General features: G+C 39.6%; 1 protein-coding gene across 4 annotated transcripts in view; it reads right to left on the bottom strand.

Moving 5' to 3' along the window:
- VAV3 (vav guanine nucleotide exchange factor 3) overlaps positions 1 to 24,239 on the bottom strand; it is a 334,337-nt gene that overhangs the window by 96,613 nt on the left and 213,485 nt on the right. For 3 of the 4 annotated variants that reach the window (XM_084756025.1, XM_084756028.1, XM_084756027.1), the window contains exons 18-19: positions 15,128 to 15,153; positions 10,307 to 10,352 (exon numbers count right to left, since the gene is read on the bottom strand). The exons of the other annotated variant lie outside the window; for it this stretch is intronic. In XM_084756025.1, the coding sequence (XP_084612151.1) occupies positions 10,307 to 10,352; positions 15,128 to 15,153 (72 nt within the window). The remainder of the gene's footprint in view (positions 1 to 10,306; positions 10,353 to 15,127; positions 15,154 to 24,239) is intronic. 4 annotated transcript variants of the gene reach the window in all.

Below are 24,239 nucleotides of genomic sequence, written 5' to 3'. Positions count from 1 at the left end.
TGATCATATCCTGTAAGACTTTAATGGCTAGGATGCCCTACCACCTCCTTGGATTGCATGCTCTGGTGAAGTAAACATCCACTTAGAAAGTTCATACAGCAAAGAATTGGTACCAGTGTCTGCTAATGTGTGGTATGTATTGGCACGTTTGGTACAATAGTCTAAAGGGAATGGAATGCTGCTTCCAGATACTTGAGTTTGACAGTGGACCCACTCCCCAGCCAACCCTTCAGATGGCATCTAACATCACCGTACATGCTAAGTGAGGCTCTGTGAACAAACCTGAAGCAGAGGATACAACTAAATCATGCACAGGTGTCAGAGTCATAGCCTGTAAGATGTTATTTAGGACAACAGGACACACCAGTATGGAGCCGGAGCAGCTGTGTACATGCATTGGTGATAGTCATCACTTAAAAATCACACGTTGGGGTCTGATTTTCACATGAACTCTAGTGCCCCATATTTGACCATGTCCCCTGGATGGGGAGGCCTGGTGGCACTCAGAGGAAGGATAGCATGCTACCAGGAAGAGACTCAATACCCTATGAGCATATACAGGGGGAGGAGGTTCCCCTCAGTCAGTCATAGGGGAGGGGAGTAAGGGGAAAATGGGAGGGAGGAAGGAATGGGACGATACAAGGGATGGGATAATACTTTAAATGTAATATGAATAAATTAATAAAATATATTTTAAAAATCACACACTGTTAATGTGGTAGGAAAGTGCATCATCTATTAATCCATTTGACTTTCATTGTGACACAAGAAAATCCTTGTTCCTTGTCCCCATTTTAGAGGTGATAAACAGGGGTAAACTCCATGATTATACATCCATGCTGACCACTGCCAGTGTTGAGCCCTCAGTATAAACTTCAGCCTCTGAAATTCCTGATATAAGTGAAAATGCAGGGGATAATGGAATGGAAAAGGTTAAATCTGAATGAGGGAGGGTAGGTCAAGGTATAGGAGAATGTACAGTAGAAAATAGATAACTCTAAAGGTCTCTTAGAAAAAGTTACAGGGAAATCTATTATAGATAACTCTAAAGGTCTCTTAGAAAAAGTTACAGGGAAACCTATTATTGTAGAATCTCTCTGATACACACAAACACATAGATACACACACAGACACACGAGAGAGAGAGAGAGAGAGAGAGAGAGAGAGAGAGAGAGTTGTGATCTGTCCTTCCTTTCTTTTTTTTAAGATTTATTTTATTTATTTATTTATTTATTTATTTATTTATTTATTTATTATGTATAAAGTGCTCTGCCTGCATGGCAGAAGAGGGCATCAGATCACATTATAAATGGTTGTGAGCCACCATGTGGTGGCTGGTAATTGAACTCAGGACCTTTGGAAGAACAGCCAGTGCTCTTAACCTCTGAGCCATCTCTGCTCTTGTTTTCTTTATTCTTTCCCTTCTGTCACAACTATAGGCTCTGACCTAACTGTATGTAATACATCCATGCCTTTGGTCTTCCTTCCTGGCTTTTCCAGCATTTACAGCTCCCTCTTCCCCTTTGTCTCCACACAGGGAGATACTTTACAATCTTGTTTGCTTTGTTTTCTAATCAAATAAACCAACTTGTACTAACATAGAGTAGGTAACAGCGGCACTATTGCCTCCTAAAAGGTCAGTTCCTGTGTTCATAGGAGGATGCCAGCTTGATCTTTCAAGTACAAGGACGCAATTAGAAGACCAAGAATGAGGCAAGAAAACTGCTTCTCTCTTGCATTGCTGCAAACTAAAGCTCCCATTTGGACTCAGCCTTTGTTGGTCTTCTCAGCCTCCTATTTCAGGTTATGCATCTCCTGATTTACTTTAGAAGAATCTACAAGTAGTAAAAACAAGACTGTGAGATGCACAGGAAAGCCTGCCACAGTAACACTGAAGGATGAAATGTCTGAAAAATGTTTTCCTTCCCATCCTTTTTTTCAATTCTGTACACATGGAATCGAGAAAGAAAAAAAAAGACAAAGAAAGAAAGAAAAGAAAATACACAATGAACTCTAAACAGATAGGTCGAGTCTGTTCCCTTTTCCATTCCTCCATCATGGAAGGGGAGCACAGGAAAATAGGCTGTCCTCGCACAGGAAACCCTGACTATAGTGACTGCTGCAGACATGAAGACATGGTCAAGGCCAGGACAGGTAAAGCTCTCCTGAGATTCTGAGCAGACTGGAGAAGAGGCATTCTGCTTTCCCCAGACTCACAGTGACTGGGACGGTGAACAAGATGAGCTACAAGTGAAAAATCTTTGCCTGGAAATGAGAGCAACTGCCTGCAGTGCCTGCTGACAGGCAATCTGATGAGCAGGACCAAGACACCGGGGAAACCTAACCCAGAAGCCTTCCACTGAGCCCCTGGATACAAGTCTGATTGAAGCAAGCACTCTGGACTTATCCTTTACTGACATTGGTACATCCTCCCCTCCCTCTTTCTTAAACTTTTAGCTACACAGAAAAAAAAATGTGTTAGTCCCCCCCAAAGGAACAAATGATCTGTAAAAACAATTGTAAGAACCCAATGTAAGCTCTTTTCATTTCAAATTGAAATATCAATTTAATCATGTTAAAAATAACTAACTACTAATATGCTATTTTAACCAAAATTTTACAAACTTTACTCCCATGTTCCAGTAAATGTTATAATCATATTTGTAAAGAGAACTGTAGTAATAATATAATCATAAACTAATTTATCAAGGGCTCCTCTCCTAGGATCTGTTAGATATTACACCAAATACTGTTATTGGAGGATAATAGTTTGATCCAATTGGTTTCTTTCATCTAACAGTTGGGCCCTCAGTTTTTGAAACGAGATTATCTAGCTCTCAGAAGTGGTTGGCCTATAACACATTTCTGAAGTTTTTATTTTTATCTAGTATTACATGACACATAGTTTGTCTTCTCATATGGAGCAGTAATTAACTATCATGGCCACAGACGCAGAAAAGGAGACATCTTACAAATAAAGAACATTTTATCAATGATAAATGTTCAAAGTCGCTCACTACGTCTACGACTTTCTTTTTGGAATGCTTTCCTAAACATTTAATAAATGCATACTTTATCTTCTAAAGACAACACTCTCAATACAATTGTGCTAAAAGTTTGTAAGTGACCCATAAGTATAATTGTATATTATAGCACAAATATTTTGTTATCTCAGTAATCACATTACTGATATTGTTGCCATCTAAAAGGACCATGCGATAGATATGTTTGTATGAATATTCACCTGCCCTTTGTTCCTATTCTAAAGCTATCTGTGCAGTATGAAAGACTGACTTGGCAAGGCATGTACAGACCTGCCAGAAAGCAGTCGTGGTCCTTTGTGAACTCAAAATGAGCCCTGAAAAGGAGAAATAAATCCTAAAACCAAAAGAGACGTGAGCCAGGTGCTGTGATGTTCATTTCAGAAATCCGTTATCCTGGCAAAGGGAATTAGAAAGGTCGTCCTGAAAATAACTACAAGGGGATCAACTGCCTCGGTGCAGAACTAGTCTTATTGTTCATAGTTTAATAGAAGCTTGGAGGAAAATCAGCTATTTTAAAAACCAGGGCACACTCTGCAGCTTCGTTCACAGCTTGGATTTCTCATTCCTCGGCAATGAATCTTAATCACCGGGTTCTCCTCGCCCCATTTTGTTCAAGTTTATTTCTCCCAATGTGAAGTATATTTTTACACATTTAAAATTATGCTCCTATCATTTCAGATAGGATTTATGCTTGATGAAAAATTAGTTTTGTAGGTGACAGAAAAGATGGAAATGACTGATTAATATGAAAACATGACAAACCATGGAGACTATTTCTTATTAATTGCAGACAAAGGCTCATTTATGAAAACCTTCAGGAAGGTGCATTTGCTGTCCTAATTTAAAGAAAAGGATCATTTTTAAAATGAGATTTTAAAGTCATGGTTTAAAAAATACTGGGTTGCTATTTTTTCTCATTTCTGCTTTATTCTTGGAAACTAAAACATAAAATTTCTCTATTGAATAAGTTGTTCTGTTTAAAATCAAATCTAAAGGAAGTCAGCAATTCTATTTAAACTTGGAATGCAAACCTTTGAAATTAAAGCAGCAAGAAGAACCATATTAAACTTCAATTCAATGCCATAAGCCAGCATAACAAAATGTTTATTTACATAAATGAAAAACATCTACACATAAATCAGTTTAAAAATAATGCAAGCCCACAGCTTCTTATTATTCCAATTCATTTAGCTTATTTGCATGTATTATGTAATTAAAAATATTTTCTGAGCCAGGCATGTTACTGCACGCCTGTAATCTCAGTATTTGGTAGAGACAGAGGCAGGCAAGTCTATGTGAGTCTGAGGCCAGCCTGATCTAAAAAGCGAGTCCAGGACAGCCAGGGCTACACAGAGAAACTGTCTAAAAACAAAAACAAAAACAAAAAAACCCAACCCCAAAATAAAATAAAATAATAAATAATATTTTCCTATGTTTGTAAGACAATTTTCTAAAATACTATGTTATACCATAATGCAAAGTATCTAAGTATAAAATAGTACACAATGTTAATTTCTTTACAACTAATATATATTATATATGTGCATATATAATATATACATATGCATTTATACAACTGAAACCTGGTGCTTTTACCTATCCCTTTCCTATTTGGAATACCAATAATGTGAAGGACCATGTTGTTTTTATAATTAACATGGTTGTGTTTAATGTCACATAAGACGTGAGGTTGGTGATGACAGATTACTTGAATCCTGCCTTCACATACGGACAAGAAGAGGATGAATATTAGTCCTACTCATATGGAAGAGAAAGTGGTCATCGCTGAGGATGTGCCTGCTAAGACCCGGTTAAGAAAACTCCTGAGGTTGTAAGAGCAGGTGACAGTGAGCACACGCCTTTGCTCTCTGATAGGATTCATCCACTTCGCCATTATTTGCTCATTGACTAGGCAAGGATATCACAGCACACATAAGCAGCTTAAGCTCACAGGAGAAGGAGCTACCAAAACACTTCCATCCTCTCCATCTAACCGTTAGACAGCATGACAAAGAATAACAATCTGATTAAAAAAAAAAAAACACTCATGACTGTGGAGTCACACAACAGGAGATTATGAGTTTCACCAATGTATGACAATTTAACAAAAGTATAAAAACATGAACCTGCTTGAAAAGACCATATGCTGCAGCACACAGATGTACTACATGGAAACAGAAATCAATCACAAATCTCCAATATTTAGGAGGAAAATTTTAAACATAAGATTAAAATTTAATTAGTAACTTTGACCTTGAGTGCCACTTGAGGTGAAAAATATTACAGCAGTGCTTGGATTTACTTGGGATGTATGATCTCACATTCTTGAAAAAGGCCCAGCACCTCGGTGTTCCTGAAATAATTGATCTGTCTCTTAAAAGTGTTGTTTTCCTGATACCAACATCTGTCTCAGGAAGAGAGGTACAAAGTGATGAAAACACCCTGCTATATTTAAGCGATTCAAAAGAGCTCCCAAAATTTGCATCTGACATATTATTGCATTTATATAGGCAGTCAGGATTACAAATTTCTTTTTTGAGAAAATCTTAGCCTAATACAGAACAAGGAAAAACAGCAAAACCGTTCTGAACATGGCATATACAGGTTAGGTATACTTACTAGTGGAACGTTCTAAGAGTGTGGGCAAGCCACAGCACAAGTATGTAGCTCTCATCTTCATTGTAAGTTAGAAATCCACCAAAACAAACAAACAAAAACCCCACATTTTTCAATGACAGTTCATTGCCTTTACTGAAATTAAAATTTTTTACAATTATACCCAAAACAAATCACTCTCAACCATCTCTGCTGGCTGTATCTTTTAGTAAAGAGAATCAAAAAAAAAAAAAAAAAGTAAAAGTTGTTCAACAATCAGGAAATAAAGGAAATATGAATATTACTATGACTGTGCAACTTTTTGTTTATAATTTCAAAATATAAGCAAATGGTCTCACTCCATAGCCCTGGATGTCTTCATGCTCACCATGTAGGTCAGGATGGCCTCAAACTCAGAGACCCAGCTGCCTCTGCCTCCTGAGTTCTAGGCTTTATTCGAATTCACCAATTGCATGGATGCAACTTCTTTATTCAATATAAAATTGCAGCTGCTTTCAAAGATTTAACTTGCAAATATTGATTCTCCGTGTGACAAAATGTCCAATGTTAAATAACTTGATATAAAACAAATGAACCAATATAATTATTGATGTTAAATGAGTATTTGGTGTTTACTAAGCACTTTTAAAGTGCTTTTTATCTACCACCTCACAACACCGGTGAGGCAGGTATTATTATGAGTCTTCTCTCATAAATATGAAAGCCACAACAGAAGAAAAGAAGCTCACTAAAAGGGGCGAGGCAGCAAGCCAAGAGACCAGTCCACCCTACACTTCAAAGCCACACTTCCCAACACTCGAATGCCATGGTTCATTACTACATCCGCAGGTAGAATTCAAAAAGTAAGAGAATAGAAGGATGCAGGTGATATGAACTGGGAAAAGAAAAGATGGGGGGGCGGTATCCAAAACGGAAAAGGAGAGCAAGATTAATACAGAAAGAGGCGAGAGACTGGACAAATATCACCAAAATTGTTTGATAAAACCTCAAGGACTTGTATTACTTTATACTTACTGACATATAAGTGTATGCATACACACACACACACTCACACACTCAGACTCACACTCACATAATCTTAACAGAAGTTACGACACTAGGATTAACAATGCTCCCCCACAAGGACCAAAGATAATAAACCCAGTACCAGGCATGAGAAATCTCCTTTAGAACAGCTAGTCAGGGTAGTCCATGTGGCTCCCCAAACAATGGCTGTTGTCTTTCGTTGTAAAGGTAAGCCCCTACTGCTGAAAACACTGCACACTAACAGCACAGGACCTAGATTATTTGAGCTAAACAGAACTTGAAAACCTCCTTTCTGCGCATTCCAGCGTCTAGGCTACCAGAAAATACTTAGAAGCTGCCAAAGGAGGGAAGTAATTAATAGTCCTACCCCGTTGTCACATCTGTGAAACATAATAGTCATCAACATGCCAAGATATCCATAAAGGTGAAATAAGTGGCACTCACAGGTTGGTGGCACCAACTGCTGTCTGATAGGAATAACGGCCCACTAACAGGAGGGAAACCAGGCCCTAGTACGAGAAACTTAGCTAAGTTCCTGGGGCCAGTGAGGTCATGGATCCTAGAAGAGAATCGCCAACTGCTACTTGCTAGACCATCATGACTCCCAACTACATTCTAAATCTGATCCTTACAGCACAGATAAGTGTAGCTACCACCTCTCGTCAAAGAGCTTCCCTTTCCACCAAGTGGAGAGCATCACAGAGAACCGCCCCTGAACACAATACCAAGGTCAATGGATCATGGGGAGCCAAGTCCTGTGGATCCCCAGACTACATCTCAGCTCTTGTTTCTACAGCTCAGGGACCAACTCAGAAGAAGGGGCAGAAAGATATGTACAAGCCAGAATACCAAGATGGCTGCTGTAAATCAGTCTCTAATGAAAATGGCTGCATAATCGAGATCTGAACCATGGCAATATAAATAAATAGACATACCAGCTAGGGAAGAGGGAAATCTAATGGGATCATACTCCTTAATAAGGAACGACAGGCAATGGGAGAGGGCTGAGACAGGGAAACGCCTCCTTTCCCAGGGATGAGCCCCCTAATTGGTTGTGCAATACAAAGTAACCAGCCATGAAACCATATGCTCATAAGAAACAAAGACAGACTCCGGTTGTATTGATGCATTTGTACATATATACAATATATTTACACATATTCATATATGTTATATATGCATACATTTGTGTAACGATAATTATTGAGAAGAAGTTATGAATTTGGGAGACATATCACTTATATAATCAACACACTACTACTAAATACAACAGAGGTCTCTTCTAAATGCCATCACATACACCCCTGCAGAAGATCTTGGCTTGGGAAACTCTTAAAGAACTATTAAAAGGTAAAATAGAGCCCTATGGTTTTTTGTTTGTTTGTTTGTTTTTAATCGCATCGGTTTGCTCTGTAGTTAAAATTTTGGAAAGAACTGAAAGGAGAAGACTTGGGAGAGGTTGGAAGGAGGAAATGGATAGAATTATATTTTAACGAAAATGTATTTAAAAATAAAAAGTAAGAGAGTCAACACCTAAGGAAAAATAGTCATTCACTAATCCATGTACCAAATGCTGATTGAATCTTCTGTACACGTAAAAAATGTATCAAAGGCCTTTCCAATATAAAAGGTCCATGTGCGATTTAGTTTGGCACATGGCTTTGAAATTTGAACCTGATGAAATAAGTATACTTGGTGTCTTCAAATAGTTTTTTTTTACTACAATCTACCCTTATGGGGTTCTAGAAAACAACCAGTGCATTCAAACTTGGAGGTATCGATGATATCAGTTAGAAACTTCCACAGCCAAAGTACCAATGGCAAACACTGCTCCTAGGAAGCTGTGTGTTCATTTGGCCTCAGTTGAATGGATATTTCTTTAAACATCTTGGATAAACATCCCCCCAAGAATTATGCAAATTTGCTAAATAACGGTCACCAGTTGTTCACCACACAGTTTTCAAACAAGGGTTCATTCAGAGCAATGAAGCATGGCAGGCCAGCAGGCAAAAGGAGGTAGAGCTGTAAAAGTAATTACACCGGACACATACCTCAGGCCTGAATCCAGAGCGGCTAAAGAAAGGAACACGTAGAGCCCTACTGCAGCTTTAACCACAAGATTGTCACCTGCTTCTTCCTAGCAATGTGACAAATGAGAACAGCATGCACGCGCACGTATCGTATCTACAGGAAAATATTCTGTCATGTACAGAGCACTTCTCGAATGTTTGTAGACATGTTCTTCATGAAGTGCTTTATGACAAAGTGGTATGAATCAATTTCGTTATTGGTTTGCTAGGCTGTATTTATAATCTGAAATTTTACTATATTTTCCTTTAAATAATCTAAAGGATCGTAGAAGGCTAGCTGTGATGTAAACTGTGAAGAGTTAAATGTACATCTTCTGACATTGTGTATAAATGCATTTCTCTGGAGGGAAATAGACCTAATAAAAAATGCCCAAAGGAGAAAAAGAAATTTCAAACTAACACTTTTAAAGGCCAGATTATTTTCCAAAATAGAATAAAACTCACACAAAACAATTAAAAAAATCACTTAGACCATCAACACCCTCCTACTAAATACAACAAATGAGCTCTCTTCTAAATGTCAGCACATGGAGCCCTGCAGAGGACCTTGGCTTGAGAAAGTCAGAATGTTTAAAAAGTAAAACAGAAATCCTATGGGTTTTGTTTTCTTTTTTAATGGCATCAATTTTGTTCTGTAGTTGAAAGAGTTAAACCGATCTCAGGACGCAAGTGAGTCAATTTCTAGCCAGAGGCAACAGGGCTCCCATAATCTCTGTCCTCTCATAAACCGGTGGGGCCAGCCTGGGCTGGGTGTGGTTCCAGTTTAATGATGTTGTGCTTTGAAAAAGAAACTCCACAGCTAGGAGGACAGTGCTGCTGAGGAGAACACAAACCAAGCAGCAATCCAGATTATTTTCTGGACTATCAAGTTCACGGAGTTGAATGCTTTAGCTGGAAATCTCCTTTATACCTCCAAGGATGGGATCGTGCACAGGATGAAATGTCCAATGACTAAATTATGGAAGGCATTTCTTAATAGATGAAAAAATAATAATTATACTAAGTAACAATAGGGCAACTTCACATTGTTGGGGGGTGCGGGGGAAACAGTGTCTTTACAGCTGAATCATTAGTCTTCAGAGGAGCCTTGTTCTAAGTCCTGACGTCCATGTTTGCGACCTGAAGTCTTATAGCTAGAGAATGAGAAAACTTCCCCAAATGGGAGAGAGGGCAGCAGCTGCATGCTCTCCCCTGCCATCTTGGAAGAGTGGCAGGGAGCTGGCTGGTTTCTTACCTGATTTAGGAGGGAAGTGGGGAGGGTGCTGGGTATGTTAGCATTATGCAGGCAGCCCTGAGGCTGTTCAGTAAGCAAATAACCAGTTCAGCTGCTGACAGTAAAAAGCACAGGGAGCTGGGGGTTAGTCACCCAGGGAATGATTTACACTTTAAACCTTCACCTCCTGGTCACAAGGTGTGGACCAAACTGTGGGAACAAAGGGCAAGAGTGCAGCCGACTTTCCACAGCAATTCCCATATACTTTCATAATCACTTAACTGGGGTTATCACAGGCTGTATAATGAGAAACACACCTGGGTCTACCTGTCTGGGAGCTCGGCGGAGTCCATTGGTCCGTTTCTGTGAGGAAAAGAAAAACAAAGCAACAAAAAGATACGTTGGTGACGTGACAAGGAATCATTGTAGCACTGATGCTCTGGCACTTGATGCTGCCCCACTTCCAATTAAAAACATGGCTAAGTGTGAACAAAATGTGGCTTTTATGTTTCCTCTTATATTAATATAACTCATCTGATAAGGTTTCTATTAGAATGTCATTGTGTTTTATAAGTCACTGACACAAACAGAAATATTTTTGTTTGCCTAATGTATGTATTTCTTAAAGTCATAGGAGTATAGGCTATAGGAGGACAACCTGCAGAGGTGTATTCTTGGTTAGAAAATATTCCCAGCAAAGAGATGTGAATAACAACCTGAAGCAGGTCTGTAAAAATTCTAACGCGAGTACTTCTGGCTCATGACAGACCAGTAACTGAAAAAGGCACACAGTCTCAAAGCAGAGACCCAGAGCTCTGGCTCCAGAAAACACTTAACTGATAATAAGTTATAATTACAGATGAATTATATCTTGGTACTTAAAATATGTATATATGTGTGTGTGTACACATGCAGCTCATGAAGCACAATTATTATAGGAGGGGAATTTCTAAAAACCAAACCAAACAAACAAAAACCATGCACACCATGAAAGCGAGACAAGAGATTTCTAAATCTGAAAATGCAAGGTTACCATTTGACTTCACAAGCATTGAAGTCTTTGTTACTTAGTTACTACAGTAATCTCAGAACTGACAAAGGATTGATTTTTTTTTAATTTTTATTTTAGAAATAAGTTTGAAGTTATGTGTAGGACCACCGAATCATTGAGATTTTAAAGAGAGGACAATGTGTTGGAATTTGTCATTGTGCATCTAGGGGCATGGTTTCCTCAGAGGATTCTTCGATTTGAGAAACACACACAATCTGTGGGTTTTTTCTCAGGGTGGTTTCTCAGGTTGGTTTCATTCATAAGTTGAATTGAAATGGGATCTTTTAATCTTCTCAAGGGACTCAAGGATATACCTTTAAGATTCTAGGATTCTTATATAAATCAAATTAGGCAAACTTTAAACATGTAATTTTTGTTTTCATCTCAACCACTTTCAAGATGTATTTGTAAAAGACTAATAAGATTATTAATTTCTGCCAAGCAAGCAGAGTATCTACCTTAGGAACACCATTATGAAGGATCACTCTAAGAAAGAGCGTTGCCCAGGGCTACTTGGCGGCCATGACATAAAAATGGGAGGCATGAAGTTACAAATCTATTTCTGAAAATATGAGAGAAAACTGCTGTCGCATGCAAACTATTTTTTACCAAAATTTTTATTTAAAAATTTTGAGCTTTCTACAGAAAGGGCACCAAACAAGACAACTCATGATATTTTCAATAGAAGAATACATGAAGAGGTCTATTGTTCAGGTGTTTGCTTCTCACCATCATCATCACCTTAACTGACAACAGACACTGTCGTGCCTTCTTTCGTCTTGAGCTTAAGATTAAAGTAGGTGGGCTGGAGAGATGGCTCAGTAGTTACGAACACTGACTGCACTTCCAGAGGTCCTGAGTTCAATTCCCAGCAACCACATGGTGGCTCACAACCATCTATAATGTGATCTGATGCATACTGTATACATAATAAATAAATCTTTAAAAAAAAAAAGATTAAAGTAGGTGAAACAATGCAGTTAATGGTCACATAGAAAAAGAGATTAATAAAAGTCAAAATATCTCTGCTTGTGTTTGCCCATCTTTCGGGGAAAATTATAATCTCAAAATACTTCGCCAGGATGGTGGTGAGAGTTCATTTGCTTTAAACGTTTGGATCATTAAGTGGTTCTTTAGTGTCGCTATCATTATTAACTCTGTGGAGTTGTGAAAGTTTAAGTTCACACAAAGGATGCGTCCTGAGAAACTACAGCTTCTCTATTTTGTTGTGGTTTTGAACCATGGTCTCACTGCGCTGCTGAAGCTGATCTCAAATCCATACACGCAAGCGAGCCTCTTGTCTCAGCCTCCTCAGCAGCTGAGACTACAGGCATCTATCACCGCACCCCACTTGCATTACTCATCGCTTTATGTTTTTCCTCCTGAGAAGTCATTTAAGTCAGTCACCCTAAAAACAGAAACTCTACCATAGGAGAGGCAGTCAGAAAAATAAACTGTATATTAAAGAAATTCGTCACACAAAAAAGTAGCCTAACTAATCAAGGTGCATTTGGAGAAACTGTGATAAAAAAATACTTTAAAAGCACCTGAAAAAAATTTTACTGTAAAAATCATAAAATAATTTTAAAATCTTTCTGAAATGCAGAAGTTCAATGTCGCTGACACTAATATATCACTCTCTCACCTACTTTCTCAAAAGCCTGGTCAGGGCTGGACAGACCTGATCTTCAGGTAGAAGATGAGGGGACAGGACACATACAATTGCCATGCCTGGGAGCTCCCAAGTCACAGGCCCAGGAGGCATGCGAGTTGGCCTCTGGAATCTGACACTTTTTTTTTTTTGATGTGCCCACAGCCTAGTTTTATAAGCACTTGGTAATTCTTACTTGCTTCACTGTCTTATCTTATTTTTTAAAAAACTACATATATCGTCTTAAAACCTCCTGGTCTTCTTGCCTCTTTGTGGGAAAACATAACTAATTCTCTCTGTTCATTTTTACGAACAGCACAAGGAAAAGCATCCTTTGTTGTATGGAAGTTAGCCTTGGTTCTTCCACAGCGGGGGAACTGATGCAAAGTGGCTGAGGAGATATGTACTAATAAACGGACTTTCAGTAGTCAGAAGGATCTATGAAAGCCGAGACTGCCCGAGAGGTGAACACCCCAGGCAAGCTATACAGGCCTACGGACCCTGTGGCTGAGGAAAAAAACTGATCTGCCTGGAGAACAAAGTGAAATTTTTAAAAGAAAAACTCAAAAATCATACAATCATAGGCACTAAAAAAAGAAAAAGAGGAGAAATCTAAGCCAGTATTGGAGAGACAGAAAGTTTACAAGAAAGAAAACAAAATGGAAAACACATTCCCAGTATTCTTTGCTATACTTTTGCCTAAAACGAAGCAGTTTCCAAGTGGATTGGGCAGCCTCAGAACACACTACAATCTTCTTCTAACCAGGCAAAGTGGAGGTTATTAGTGAAGTTAAACATTAAATGACAATTGCACTTATCACATTCAAAAGTTAAGAAAATCACTACAACACTGACGCTACATTTTAAATTTTTCAACATGAAAATTAATTCCTTTTTATTAATAGGCTCACATGTAATTTTAAGGGTATAAATGTGTCTGCGAGAATTATTTAATATCATGTGAAAATGATTAACTACTTCTTATTAGCACATTTTCCTTCTGCAAATACACCCACTTCACATCCCTTCCTTGAAATAAAATGAAATCGTTTTCTTTGGGGAAAAAAAAAAAGGTCTAATAGGACAAATGGGAAGTAACTTGGAGTTGAAGCTCAGGGACTCCACATGGTATCTGTCTCAATAACCTAAGCCAGCGTGTGTAACTAAATCATGCCCTGGGAGATGACTCCTCACAGCTCGGATACAAAAACTTCCCTCCCTTTCTAAGAAGCATAACACAAACTTTAGGGTAACTGGAGTTAGCCTGAAATACGTCGCTATGTCCTAATTTTCTTTCAGAAGATATTGTTGCCTTATTATATGTTCCTGGTCTTAACTCCGGCTCCTGACAGTCACCCAGAGAGGCAGTCTGACCACTGCATCTACCTCAAGGTGCCACATGCCACATCCTTGATACCCTGCATGCAGAAGTTACCCACTCAGCTCAAGGACAGACAAGGACCTCTGACGGCATTTCCCTCATTTTCCATATTTTTGTTAACTCTATAAATACTAGCTGATTAAAAATAAGTATACTAATAATGTAGCGACATTCTGGTCTGGGGTTGTTTTATTTTTCTATCATTTTGTTTTGTTTTTGTTCTTTGGTGCTGAAAGTGGAGGCATTTTTAAAGACAGATAATGGGCATGTGTTAGTCACTTCAGTAAACAGAATCTGTCATTCTTTTATTCTGAAATTCTCAGGTGGCCTTATTATTTACTCATTTCAGACATATTTTAGACTAATTTCATCTGCTTTTAATTTTCTTCCCTCTGTGGTATTTTTTGCAGAGTCAGGTAAAATTTTTGTAACTTTTGATTGACAGCCAAAATAATGGTAGTCCGGGATCTGTCATATTTTACATTCTTTGCCAGGTTTTCAAGTGATTTTATTCTGAGAGATACACTCGTGAAGCACATGTTTCTGAGCCGTTGGGAGTTAGGCTGTGCTAAACCCAAAGGGAATGTTCTCAGCGCGCGATAACATCAATGCGGCTCCATACTGACCAAGTTGGTGCTAGAAGAGGAAGCTACTAGAAATCCGAACCCAAATTCTTGGTTTAAAAAAAAATGATGGCAGAACTCTCCCAAGTTACTACAGGGCAGTGAAACAATGCTTCATGGGAGGCAATAGTCTACCAACTTCCTGAGAGGGGCCGCCCTCCCCACCACACGGAGCCCCTCCTTCATGCAGTATTACAGTTAAAAAAAAAAAAACACCATATTTCTCCTTAACCTAAGGTTTCTTTCTAGACAACTGTGAAAATTCTTGACTCTGTTCATGTTTTGACAAGCACCTGGCGGCTCCCTCCATTTCAGTCTCACTCAATTCATCAGAAAAGGCACATTTAACACTGTAAGAGCTCAAGCCTGTTTAAGTTAGAAAACACCTTGAAATTTAAAGCTTACATTAAAAAGTTTAAATGTCAATCTTACCTCTGGTGGTTTGAATGGCCCTTGCTCTGAAACAAAGGTAAAAATTGGCATTGTCAGTGCGGTCGTTGGGTTTGGTTAGCAGCCTTAGCTTGTCCTCTGCAGAGTGGCAAAACACTGCCGCTTTGTTTTCTTAACTGATACCTGTAATATATTTCCAGGGTCCCTCGGGCTGGGCTAGTAATTGTTTTGCAGCCTGGGTTCTCTTACCTTATTGGCCTGTCAGAGAAGTGACTCATACGTCTAAATGCCTTGTGGGTTATACTTAACTTTTTCAACTGTTTGTTAAGCAATGGCAAGTCAGCCTCATAAAACTCCTTGAAACAAGGACTTGCACTAGATTTATATGCACGACCTGATCCTGAGATAGATGCAAGGCTTTCTTTCAACACATCTTATTTTAAGATCTAAACACGCTATTAAATATTATTGCATAAACTAGTTCCTGCAACTGCAAAAGGAACTCCATACGGCATTCTGAATTCCGCAAGAGAAAGTTTCCATTAACTGGCAATGATACTTACTTTCTATTTTAGATAAACTATAATTTGGTTTACAGAAAGAAACTTTTTATTTTAAAGCACCCCAGTCAGGATTCGGTTCCAACATTGTTTCATCTTTACTTCACAGCATCTTTTTACTATAGTTTGGTTTCTAAAACTGATTCTCCCACTTATAGTCTTGAGACTTCAGGTGAGCAACCTGGTTGGGGAAGTAAAGGACATCAGAGTAAGAGCACAAACGCTGCTGCAGAAGGAAAACTGACCAGCAGGGCAGCCTTTTCACTTCCATCCCCGACATCTAGCAGCATTGAAACATGTTACAACCTCTCTAGACAGAGTGAAAACCCCTCCCCACTGTGAGCGCATGCCTGCACTTTCCCATCCGAAATAACTTCTAAGAAAGGCTCTGAGAAAAAAAAGAAAGAAAGAAAAAGAAAAAAATGATGCAACCAAAGAAAACATCCTGAGAGCAAGGGCAGGCCTGGATAGAGAGCTCTGTAGGACGCTCCCTTAAAAGGTTCTGAGAATCCACAAGGCCAGAGTTCACAGGGAAAGCTCGTAGCAGGACACCTGCCTGGCTAGAGCAGGCTGCTTACACAAGAAGATTGCCTAGGGCAAGGAATGGGGAGGTCACTTTGTGGGCTTTCACTTTTTTTTTTCTTTCTCTCTCTCTCTCTCTCTCTCTCTCTCTCTCTCTCTCTCTCTCTCTCTCTCTCTCTTTCTCTCTTTTTTTTTCCCTGATTTTAAAGGACAACTCCAGATTAATGGGAATGGAAGCTCCATGAGCAGAAAGTCGCCTTCTGGAGAAGTGCTAAATCGGTCTCCTTTTGTCAGTTTCAAACCCTAGCACCCTAGCGTCACAGATGACTGACTGCCTCCTATGAAGGCATCTTTGCTAGGCCTGAAAGCAGCTTTAACAAAGGAATATTCCAGGACAGGAAGGCTAGCTCATGTCTGTTCCTTCCTACAGAAACATGCTTCAGGAAATAGAATACCGAAGGTGAACAGCCAAAAGTATCCATCATAAACTAAATGAGCACGGAGCAAGAGTAGACCTTAAGCCTTCTATGTAAGGAGGTTAAGGAATGCTTAGGCACAGCTAAGAGATCCCTAACATGGGGGCTTCTTACATCTTTCAGATTTGGAGTTTGTATACTAAATATGCATCTTAATTTTAATTGTGAAATATCCTTTTTTTTTCTTATTCTTTGCATAGGAATGTTTTGATGCCCTTGTGAAGCAGGCCTTTCACAACGTTTTTCATATGTCTTACTTGTTGCCCAAAGATTGCAGAAAGCACTGACAACTGCCTTGTGCGGGAGTGTTCATGACACTCAGCTTCATGGGGGTAGGTACTGCTTGGAAAAAATGCAAACAGAGGGGTTAAGGTTTCTACCTGACTATGCGGACAACAGCACCTCTTCCACCTATGAGGAAGAAAAGGCCCTCCTTCACAAACTTTTCTCATCTTGACTGGCTACAAGATAGTTATCTCCCAGCATTGAGTGTTACCAACCACAGAGTCCAGGAAGGCAAGGCAGGGATCAGGCCTGTACCGAAGGACAAATACGACTAAGCTGATTCCATTTCTCAATATGTCCCCGCCCCCTCCTTCATTCTCTCTCCTCCTCTCCATCTCCTTCCTGCTTGCATGCTTGCTTTAGGGTAATATCAAGGAAATCCGTTTTCCTCAACACTTTGAGTTTAGGCACTAAAAAAATCACTTTACACCAACCTCGTCAGTGTAAAGCGGGTAATAAAAACAGAGCTGGCTCTGTGTCCAGCAACAATGTCACAGGAGTCCTTACATGGTGCTGGCTCTTCCCCTTCACTGTCTATGCCCATCCTCGTGGCTACCAGGGACACCGGCTCTTTACTTCCATAGACTCAGCAAAGAGTAGCCAGTACTGTCTCTGTTAGGTAAAGCACACAAATGTATGTTCTTAAAATGTGAGTTGGTTGCATCATATCACACAGTAAGTTTCTGTTCTAGAATCTATTCTCTCCAGAATTCTTAGCCAGGATCCTTTGCTTATACTATCGAATTTTTTGACAGTGGCAATAACATTAAGCTGGACTGACTCCTTTATAGACTTAATCTTAATTCACAGAAAATTAATTCGACAGCTCATTAACTAACAGTCATGCAATGGTAACACGGGAGAAAAACACAGCTACTGCACTAGTTCGGATATATTTCAGAATAAAAGGTTATTCTGGCTGGAAAAATGGAACAACCGTCTTCCCCAAGAAGTGTTCTATGGGGAAATTGATCTCATTTTGAAGCCTTCAGTCCCATCCTTTATTTTCTCTTGTTATGAATCCAGATCTACTGCAGCAAGTGGCTGTATTGCTAGAATATTCTGTATGTGCATGGGACAGCAACCACATCTTGGATAATAAAGGCTGGTTATCATCAAGTACTTGGCTGAATTTTGACCTAGAAAAATATTGCTGGCTGAAAGACTTTTTCTTGAAAGTCTTTTTCTTCCCTTCTCTCTCTCTCTCTCTCTCTCTCTCTCTCTCTCTCTCTCTCTCTCTCTCCTATCATGGGAACTTTGTTAGGATAGTAATTTAATTCTTCAAGTGTCTAAAAGTTTTTAATCCTCAACTTGTCCTTACCCTGCAGCCTTCTTCTCAGGCTTCTGTTGATTAAACTATAAAACGTTCCTACCCTTTCAGGGACCTTCATAGATGGTGACTTACAGGCCCTCAAGAGGTTTAAGCCTTGAATCCTTTCATTATGTCCCAGCTGCCCTAATGTAATTCTGAGAGGTGGTATACGTAACTAAAGTGCTTGGAGCCTTTGACAAACTCCACCACTGAAGCCAGCAGAGTTCAATGGGCATATTTGGTTATGGTAAATGATCTTCACTGAAGGTTTAGATTCACATTCTGTAATGTGCTCATTTAAAGGCCCAATTCAGCCATTATATTGGGGTTTTTTTCCCAACAGAAGTGGCTCTCAAGTCATACCTCATTACACATTTTGTTTTGTCTTTCATCTGAGGTTCTATTTAAGATTAAACGAGCCAATGACCAGTAAGATTGGTTGTCCCAAGAGAGGCCACATAAAAGGAATCACTGATGTTATTATGGACAGTACCTAGCCATCATAACTAACATGCTATTGGCATGAAACATGCAACAACATTGAACACAATTTGAACTATGGTACATGAGTGTTATGCTCACTGCTCTGATCTACAAGGTGTTTGGGAAAGAATGGAAAGCCACACGCCATAAATAATACTTAGTATTGGGGCAGAGGGGTGTTGATTTCAACTCGAATCTAATCATAATCATAAAACAGTTTCCAATTACTTTTTAAAAAAGAAGAAAACAGTCCACAATGTATCACGTAGCTGACCCTAATGGTCAATTGAAAGGTAAAATAATTGTTCTTGCATATAAAATTGTCTTGATGAATCAAAAAAGATGATTCATTTATACAAAAGGTTTAAGTGCCCTCACACAGAAGCAAAGTCACATCATGGTAATGAAATCAGAGATCAAGGCTCAGTTTATGTTAAATTAACATGATAAAAAAAAAAAAGGTCTGGTGGTAGAAGACTGAAATAACGTTTTACTCTACAAGTTTCACCTCATCTTAAAATATGCAATGCTATTTATAAAAGAGCCCATTTCAGATGCCAATTTGTGGTGCAGGTTCCGGGTAAGAATCTCACAGGTTTAAGCCAGCAGGATACTAAGGCAACTTCATCCCTATTAGAGCTGGCTACAGCAGCAGCAGGAGCAGAAGATGACCTAGATAAAGGAGCAATTAAACAGATAAGCAAATGGGGATCTGCTTTGGTTAAATGTTAGAGCAGCTGAGGCTTGCATTCTTACTAAGGGAAAAGATGCATTAAACCAAAGCTGGCTACATTAAACCAAAGTTGTCTTCTCCAGCACTATTTGTATCCAATGCTACTCTGTTTAATCTGGCAGATGAGGGGTGTGGGTGGGGGGAGAGAGCTATATTGATCACTGTCAGTGTAGTAAGAGGACAAAAGGGGCTTAGTCATATAGTCATATGCTACTACCAAGCAAGATCATAAATGACCCTGAAGTCTGCAGCCTCGGATTAGCCCTTCCCCCACGGAGTACTGTGAGAAGGAAACACCACCCTGCAATCGCATCAGCTTTGCAGGAATCTTGCTGAGAGTCTCATGCAATGGCGCTCACACCTATTCATTGCTATCACTGGAAAGTTTTGGCACACACTTCAGAGCCTGTGTGACTGGTGATCATCAGGGCTTCTATGGTGAACATGCAGGAGTCAAGTTCAAGAAAAGAGGCAGAGCAGAACTTCCTGCCGAGCCTTTATTTATTCTTGTGCAAATCCCCAAGCATTAAGATGCAAACTAAGGCCCAATCTTCAAATGTTTTTCCAAGTTGCATAGTTTGTCTTATGAAAAAAATATAAATGCAGGGTTTTCTAATACTTCAGATATACTTAAAGTGATAATCCATCATGGTCCCATATTAATATGAATAGATTGCTTCATTCAAAAATGCACTGCATTTTTTGCCAAGTAATTATTATTTCTAGGGTGAATGAAGACTCAATAGATTTAAAGGATAATAGAGCATGAAATATAAAAGGTTTCTAAACCAAGAGATGACAACATCTAAACAATAAGGATAACTTAACTTCCACAATCAACGGCGTGTGAGCTCTTTTAAAGCCCAATGGTTAATGTTTAGCCACATATTGTATTGTTGGAAATGTGTTTATATTGAAATAGTTCTATCATGGGGAAAGTGATACTTTGGTTTTAAAGGCCCTACCCTTGGATTTGTTATGAGGGGATACATTCAAAAGATAAGAAACATATTCCCCACATTTTCCTTCACTTGTACACCAAAGGTGCATACAGCCTACCAGAAAAAGTAGGAATGGCAGACAGGCAATGCTCCCCGTGTAGTTAGCCTCAATCTTCCACTACAATCCAGCTTCTCATGTAATGTAATTAAGCGCAGACCATGTGTGCGCTTTTCACCCACGGCAGTGATGAAAATGTTTGTTTTCGGGACATGCATGTAAAAAGTTGCAACCCTGTCATGCTGGTAGGCACAGATGAACCTGGAGAGATCCACGCTTGGTGGGGGACCTGCTCCAGAGGACCAGTGATTTCCCAGTAAACACTGTGTATTTACAGAATTAAACTTTAAAACTATTAGAAACTTGGGCGGGGAGAGGGGGTGGAGTGGGAGGGGGGCGTGGGGGGGCGGCGTCGTGGTGTCAGCTATCACAGTGCAGCCTAACCTTGAAAAGCAAATGAGCTGTATCCTCTAAGCTAACTAAACAATTAAATTCATATGACCAAGGTGATATTAATGATTGGCAAGGAAGTGAAACAGGAACTAAGAAAAGAAAGGGCTAGTTTTGTATCTGTAAGTGGAAAGGGGGGCGGTGTATTCTATCAAGAGGTAGCTGTTGGAGCTGAAGGAGCCTAACAATGGAACCCACTGGATCAGGAAGTAGATTTATTTGAAAGAAGTTTTTTTTTTTTTTTTTTTTTTTTTTTTTGGCACCAGGTGTTCTGATCTGATTCATTTTCTTGCCTCTCATTAACCTACCCCAGGTGTACTGCCTGGTAATCAATGCTTAGGGCATAAGTCTTTCCTGGCGTAACTACCCAGAAAGGGATGCAAAAGACCTACTTAGTTCATTTCATTCTTCAAGTACAACCAAGTGATTCACAGAATGAAGGGGTTTTTTTTTTTGTTGTTGTTGTTGGTTGGTTGGTTGGTTGGTTGGTTTGGTTTGGTTTTTAATTTCATTCACCAACCATCTTATCAAGCTCTCACCTCCACAAGCATGGAACCCAAACCTGCAAAAACTCCCACACCTACTGTTTCTAGAATTAAGATGATAGTGATCGTCAGAGCTCAGGACCCTGACTCAGTCATCTGTCTATCTCTCTACTGGGTTATCTATCCACATATCTGAACACCGTGCCTTCCCCGAGGTCAAAACCTCAACTGCATATGGTTGGGCCTAATTAGAGAGATCAGCCAGATGGCAATTACAATAAATGTGATAAATGCTATGATAAAGTTAATTACAAGATTCCAGGAAAACACAGATAACTGATAAACCAAGAAAGGCCAGGCATGCAGAGTACCAGGAAGTTTTCCAGGTGAGGTAATATTAGCATTGAGTTTTCAGAACTGAATAGAATAAGGAAGGGAGGATTAAAAAAGAAACAACGAAGTTGTATGAGAAAAGTAGTCAGAGAACTAGGAATAGACAAAAATTCAGTGTCAGTTGGGAAAGTTAAGGGATTATCAAAAGAGGAATAGGAAAATGACCAGAATTGCGTGTGCTGCTGGGGGAAAGCTTCTACAGTACTCTGTAGGAAATGGAAAGAAGGGAAGTGAGCGAGTGATACACTGGATCTTCATGGCTTCCAAAACAATGCATTTTTAAAAGAGTTTGAAATATCAGTTAAGAAAGTCTATGTAAGGAATAAGATGAAGAGCAGAGAGAAAAACAGAGACAGTGAGATTTCCATCTAAATCAATGCTGGAGTGGTAGGTTCTAAGCAAGAGAGGAGAAAAACAAAGAATAGGTGAGTAAAGAGAAAGATGGGACATCAGGCTTACAAAGAGTAGAAAGATAGAAAGAAAGAAAAAAGAAAGGAAGGAAGGAAGGAAGGTGAGGAAAATGGCTTTGTACTAAGTGCTAGAGGTATGAAGGCAACTGGGAGATGATGTGTGAGCTGAAGATAAAGGTTTTAAATTCTGAGTTTGGGAAAGATGTTTTATGTAGATGGAGCCAAGACTGATCTTCATGAGTAGTGGGTTGCAACTTATATGGGAGCAGTAAGTCCAATCTTCAAAGGTGGCCAGTGGGATTATAGGGTATGAAGGAGAGTATCAAGGATATTGGCTAACAGTTTCCAATAAGAAAAAGTGAGAGAGGCAAGGCCTGTGGTGAGACAGCCAGAAGGTGCAAAGAGGATGTGGTTCTGTGAATACTGCCCATTCAAATGAAAACTATCATGGTCCCCTCCACAGCTGTCCCTTGTTTATTACAATGTCAGCATCCACATTCGTCCAGGTACCTTAAATCATATACGTACTCCTCACACACACCAGCCAGCCAGAGTTTCCCTCTCTGCCTTGAGAATGCAGGTCGACTGGGAAATGCTTTAGAACTAGAAACTCTAAGAAGTAAGAGGGAGTCTGGAGTTAAGATTTATGTTATATGGGAAATGATTGCATATTCATTTAACTTTGCCGTAAATCAACCCTACTGACTTTGTTTTAGATTTTCTTGTTAGGGTAATTTTCCTCAAAGTCAAGTTCACCAAGCGGCACACTCCACTCCATACAAAATTCCCACTCAAGTAAAACACGTCTCTAGCTGCAAATGTATCTTGTGTTTCCTCCTCCCTTCCTTGTGCCTGGTTGACCCAGATACTGCAGATGTTAGGGTAAATGAATTGCTGAACTTCTCCAAGAAACGAATCCTCAATGCCAGACATGGCATTCGGGAATTCTCAGCAGGCCAGAGAACACACGAGTAGCTTGCCCACAACCCCAACAGATTATCTGCTCTACCACACTCACAAGCAGATCTGCCGGCCTCGAATAGACAGTCTATGCACCGTGGCAGCCTGCACTAGTCCAAGGATGGGTGCATGTGATGTCTTCCTATTTTCACAGGGCAACTTCTAAGGGATAGGGGAGAAAGGTGCTGATGCAGTGATCACACAGAGCCGCCTTCATCCCGAAGATGAGCCCTCCCAAGTTACAAAGCCTGGTCTGAAGAAAAGGAGAAGTTGGCTAGGCAGGGTCTTGACATTTCTTACTCCTAATTAACTCTGAGAATTCAATGTCACTCACTTTTCTTTTCAAAGTCTGAAGCAGGAATGGCCATAAAGAAAAGAGGAGAAAGTCATAGATGTGGAAAATGGAAAAAAGACTTGGTTAGGGGGCAAGGGCAGTCAACATGAGAAACTCTAAAGCCCAAGGGCATGTGTTCATGTAATATAGTCAGAGTTTAAAAAAGAAAAAACAAAAAATCTTTTCCCTGCTTTATGGTAACTTACAAAACAGTTTAGAGATGCTGCTACCTTATAATGGATGATATCTGTATATCTCACTAACTGTAACCTGCAAGGCACTTTCATTCTTATCTTCAGTTGCCTTATTTTCAACTGTTTATGAGCCTGTTTACGGTCTTTAAAATAAGAATCCTTGGATCAGAAGGCATCTAAGTCCTAGTCCTAAGGACTTGTATAGGGAGGACAGGTGCGGCCCCGACAAACACCTGGCCCTCACCAAGTAATTCAGGACACTCAAGTCTAAAACAATGGGACTTTTGAAAGCAGTCTGACCTATCATAAGCAAATAGCATGTTCATTGAAGAGTGAGATGCCTAAGGATGAGACAATAAAACTTTAAGTGGTCACCAGGTTGATGGTTGAAGAGTAACGGTTATAATGCATAATGTTACTGTTTGTTTCACAACTTTGTAAAGTGTTCTGACCTTCAGACTAAAGAAACAGTAACCTTGTCTGTTTCACTGCACCATCTTCAGCAAGCAGCAGGGGCCCTTTAAACTTACTGGCTGTGGAGAGGGCTGTTCTAAAAAC

This window comes from Acomys minous, assembly GCF_964271855.1.
Source record: "Acomys minous genome assembly, chromosome: 14".
Taxonomy (NCBI): domain Eukaryota; kingdom Metazoa; phylum Chordata; class Mammalia; order Rodentia; family Muridae; genus Acomys; species Acomys minous.
The sequence above is the reverse complement of the archived record's forward strand: the minus strand, read 5'-3'. Positions and strand labels throughout refer to the sequence as shown.